General features: G+C 43.2%; 1 protein-coding gene across 24 annotated transcripts in view; it reads right to left on the bottom strand.

Annotated features, from left to right (window-relative positions):
* Positions 1-2,742: 2,742 nt before the first annotated feature.
* Positions 2,743-4,816, bottom strand: part of Dlg1 (discs large MAGUK scaffold protein 1) — a 173,117-nt gene continuing 171,043 nt past the window's right edge. For all 24 annotated transcript variants that reach the window (XM_034515670.2, XM_076942777.1, XM_034515673.2 and 21 more), the window contains one exon: positions 2,743-4,410. In XM_034515670.2, the coding sequence (XP_034371561.1) occupies positions 4,304-4,410 (107 nt within the window). In that variant the 3' untranslated portion in view covers positions 2,743-4,303. The remainder of the gene's footprint in view (positions 4,411-4,816) is intronic.

Genomic DNA, 4,816 nt, shown 5'->3' with positions numbered 1-4,816 from the left:
AACAAAACAACAAAATAGACTAGTCTCTCAGGAATGGTTTTCCTAGTGGGATGGCTTGTTGTTTGTTACTTTGACCACAGACATCTTTTGGCATCTTTGGGAATTAGCTCCTGGATCCCTGTGGGGTACCAAACCAGGAATCAGAGCTGGGGGTTCTGAGTAACCCAGGCAACCCAAGTGCTCGGGCAGCTGTGCTTGAGTCACATGCAAACACAGTATCATTTTCTTGGGACTTGAGACTCAGGTTTTCCTGTATCTTGGATCACTCCTCTCCTCAGATACCGAGACAGGAAGTAGGAAAAGAGAACAAGTGGCTCACAGTCGTATTTGTGACAGCCATGGTGTGACTTCCTAAAGGTGTATGTATGTTTGTTGTGAGCATGAGTGTGTCTGAATGTGTGTTAGTACTTGTGGCTGTGGAGGTCAGAGGTGGATGTTGGGAATCCCCCTGTGCACCTAGGCAGGGTGTCAGTTGAGCCAGAGCTAGCCACTTGCTCTAGGGATGTGGCTCCAGCCCTCATTCTCCTCTGGTCCTCCCTCAGCCCACTCTGCCCACTACTATTGGTTTATAGACACTAGGAAAACCAGTGTAAACGCTACACATTGATACCTGCTCCATGAGGTTTCAGTGCTATCAAGTTACCTGACTACCAACTCTGCTCAGCAATGTGCTTTGTCAGCTCTTAGGTAGCCATTCTCAAAGGAAGAAGATCAACTGACGTGTAACCCACAAGGGAACCAACGAGGTTGACTAGTATTGACGAATGAAATGTTAATTTGACAGTTTCAGTGTTTTCTACTCTACTGTCTAGGCCTTATTGGTTCTAGCATCAACAATTCTGGAGAACCTGTTAGAAATATGGTTAGAAAACTACAGATATGAAGTCCAGATGTCTTACAGTTCTGCATTACAGGCTGAGTTATAGCAGATAACTCACAGCATCTGACCAAAAAGATACTCTTAGATGAGTGAAAATGATCAAAAGGGCTGAAATAATGTAAATAATCTAACGTATCTAAGAAAAGTCTCCACAGGTGATGGGCAGTGGATGGCACTCTGGTTACCAAGCACAAGCCCACGGGAGTGAAGAAGAGAAACATGTCCAATATGAGAAGCTGACAGGGTTGTGGACTGCGAAGCCATTGGAACCCTGCAGGGTGTCCAGGCTCCATCAGCTCCATGGGTCAGGTCCAGGCACAGAGCACCAGTGACTCTAGGTTTCAGATCCCACAGGGAAAGGAAGCAAATGTATTCTGACCTAACACACCTCAGGCTTATTGATCCTCAAAGTTTCTCCATTTTAGAAGTACAAAGAAAGGAGCAGGTTTATGTTGCTGATGGCTGCCATTCAAACCCAGCTACCCACATATGGTCCTCTTCATGTGACCCTGCAGAGCTCTTGAGGATTGAGAGGTGTTGTCCTGAACACTGGACCAGTAGGACAGTCCTAATTTGGGTCAGGAAAGTGACAGCTATGCAACTCCTTGGCATTTACTATTCTTCTTTCAGCAACTCCTATGTCTGAGGACAGGTCAACCTCCCACAGGAGCAACACGAGCCCGCATGGTAAGAAAGCCATTGCCAGGAGACATAAGGCAAGGGGCTCTATCCAGCTGTGCTGACTCCCAGAACTCTGGATGACACAGGATTTCTAGGCTTCTTGTTCATGACATGTAACATTACTAAGGGTGGAGTCTTAGGAGGCTGTTGGACCTACTAGTTCAGAAAACAAATTTTGCTTAGTATTAAATCCCCCAAACTGCCATCCTTGGAGTTAAATATTCTGGTATTCAGCAGGGGCTTGGGGGGGTCTGCTTCTCCTATTTACAGAGGAGCCTCAGGCAGCTGCAGACCAGGAAGTGAAGCATACGCAGGCGATCACATTTTAAGTCATTTCCCCTCAACTTAAGGACAGTACAAAACACATCCAGACATGGCGTTTTTATGAATATATGAAACTCCCAGGCAGAAGACCACGGTTGTAATAAAGTCTTCAATGTGTCTGAAGATAATCCTCGTCACTGCCACGTGACAATGTGAGAGCCACTTATATTCAGCTGCCACAGAACAACCATTCCTAGTCACTGTGTAACTCTAAGTGTGGGAATCTGTACAGACACCAATCTACAATTTACACCAGTGTGCCTTACGAAATAGGGGCTAAATAACAAAGCAGCGTAGAATTACCAGAAAAATGCATTTTTGAAGAGGGACAGCTCTGAACTCCACACATCACCACTTTCTAGCCACATCAAGTAATTCCATTTTAAGCCTTAGGGTGGGGCCAGTGACACTTGGCTCTTTCTTCAAAATTGTAAAATCCTAATATGAATACAGTAATTAGTGATTATATTATTAATACTCATGCAATAATCTAGAAAACATTACAGATATATTTTCTTTTAAAAATCACTTAAAAAAAGATACCTGTAAAGAAATCCAACCCAACTTTCAGAATGCGAGTGCTGTCCTTCCTGATCTCCTTGGGCTCCGTGTGGAGCGCCCACCCGCTGGCCCCGCTGCAGAGCGGCTGTGCCGGGTCTCCCTTCTGTAGGTGGTTTGTGCAGCTCTCAACAGCTTTCACTTTTCTTCCCGAGTCTATGTTTTCGGCAATTTACTGCATCTAGTGTAAGAACCACATATATTGCTCACGCCTTTAAACCTAACTTGTTATGTAATGCGGTGAACCATCCCACTGCATGCCAGCTTATTAAAAAAAGAAACCTCCAAGATTCAGGACATGGATTTTACAATAAAGTTTATTAGCTGTTCTCCTCTTTCTCATAAATGGAATGGATAATTCTTTACAAACCAGTACTCATTTAAGAAATTTTAAAGAGTTGTCAAAATCACATCTCGAATAAACAATTCCAAAGAGCGATGGGAAGGCAAATGAAAACCGTGGGCAGAGGAGCTGCCTTCTGAAGGCACCCGCCTCTTCGTTTACTTAAGACCTGTGCAATTCTAGTTCAGCGCAGCTACACAAGATGAAGTATCTGGGGGAATCTCAAAAATGGACTTTGTCTGTCTATTAATAAAATGAGAGACCTAGGAGGAAAGGCAGAGGAGCAAAATCAAACCCCATGACAGAACACAGCACTGACAGAAACCTAGGAACTTTCTGGAACTTCTGTAGGAAAGAGGAGAACAGGCTTGACATCTACTCACAACCTAATTTCCCTAGAGGTTTCTTTCACCGCCACCGTACGCTGGCCTTCAGTTCACATGATTAAGGACGATAAGTCTCATCAATTAATATTTAATTTAAAAACCAAAAAAAAAGTTAGAAGTAGGTGGGAAAAGAAAAATATATTTTAAATATATATATATATATATGTTTGTGTGTGCAACTATGTAAAGAAAATAATTCCCATAGTTACAGAGTTTAGTTAAACAAAGTTTTATATATATTTATATATATTTTATTATAACAAAATAGGCAGTTATTGTGGGTAAAATAGTCATTAAAATCTGACCCCTCCCTAAGCATACATTAAAATTTTAGGTTATGAGCTGGATTCCTCTCCACTGCCATGATTGCTACATGTCCACTAAAACGCTTCCTTGTCTGCAGTTGTGTGTGTCAAGTGAGCTCTCTGCGCCTGACAGAGCCATAACCACAGTGCACAGACACGCTCAAGACCCACTACCCACAGTGCCGCACGAGCCAGTCAGAACCACTCACATGGCCATCCTGGCCAAGTGTCCAGGGGAGGGCACACACAACAAAGACCTGTCATGGATAACACACAGCCCTCCTGAAACTATGAGTTAACTGAGACATTAATTTTGAAATAAATCCCTATTTTTCTTATTTGTTTTTAATGAAATAATCACTTTAATAGCAGAAGTCCACTGAGGAAAGAACTTGAGAGCTAATACACTGGCCACACCATGCTAGTAGAGTTCAGCGTGCAGTCGCTCAAGGCCCACTGAATCACTGATTAAAACCACTTTTCTTTCATTTGTACTGAAATTGGAAAAGAATGTATATAAAGCTTTTCTGAAAATCTCTTAAAGTTAACTTTCCCTTAAACATTAAGGAATTTTACAATTTTGCATCTCCCCAAACCCTAGATAGCTGGTCAGGCCATTCATCTTCAGTTCTGAAAAGTGGCCAGAAACCAATAGTAACACAGAATAGCACAGATGATGCAACATGAAGGGACACAGATGTCAAAAACGGGCACAACTGCCGACCATGAGGAGGGGACCTGCGTCAGTGTGGAGGAACACTGAGGACAGACTCCAGAGCAGGGCAAGAGATGAGACCACGGAAAAAAGAAAGAGTGATATCCGTCTTCATAACTTTTCTTTTGCTGGGACCCAGATATAAGGACCAGACTGTTCTTCGATGATCTGCTTCACTTGGTTGTAAATGTCCTCCAGTGTGTCTCCCTGTACAATAGCTGCAACAAGAGAGGCAGAGACACCCATTAGCCATCCTCCTTTGCCATCAACATTCCTGGTGAGATGGGAGACCACGGTGCACTACTTGTTTACAGCAACTGTCATTCAGTTTTACTTTTTGTACACTACACACAACAACCGAGACACGCACTCTGTCTTTATCCTGTTTAGTGTGCTGGCTGATCACCCGAGCTTGTATTAGCTCGCTCTTCTGGTGGTGCTAGGACTGAACCCAGGGCCTTGCACAGCTGACTGTATGTATGTCTGTCTCTGCTGTATGCCCCTCAGTTGTTAGTTTTATTATTTTAACACAAAATGTTTATTTCCTTGACTTTTGTGAGAACTACAGAGTTCCCACAAGCTTCTGTGCAGTGGCAGGATAGGATCCAAGGAAAAAAGAGATTA

This window comes from Arvicanthis niloticus, chromosome 12 (assembly GCF_011762505.2).
Source record: "Arvicanthis niloticus isolate mArvNil1 chromosome 12, mArvNil1.pat.X, whole genome shotgun sequence".
Lineage (NCBI taxonomy): Eukaryota > Metazoa > Chordata > Mammalia > Rodentia > Muridae > Arvicanthis > Arvicanthis niloticus.
This window is presented reverse-complemented; position numbering and strand designations above follow the sequence as displayed.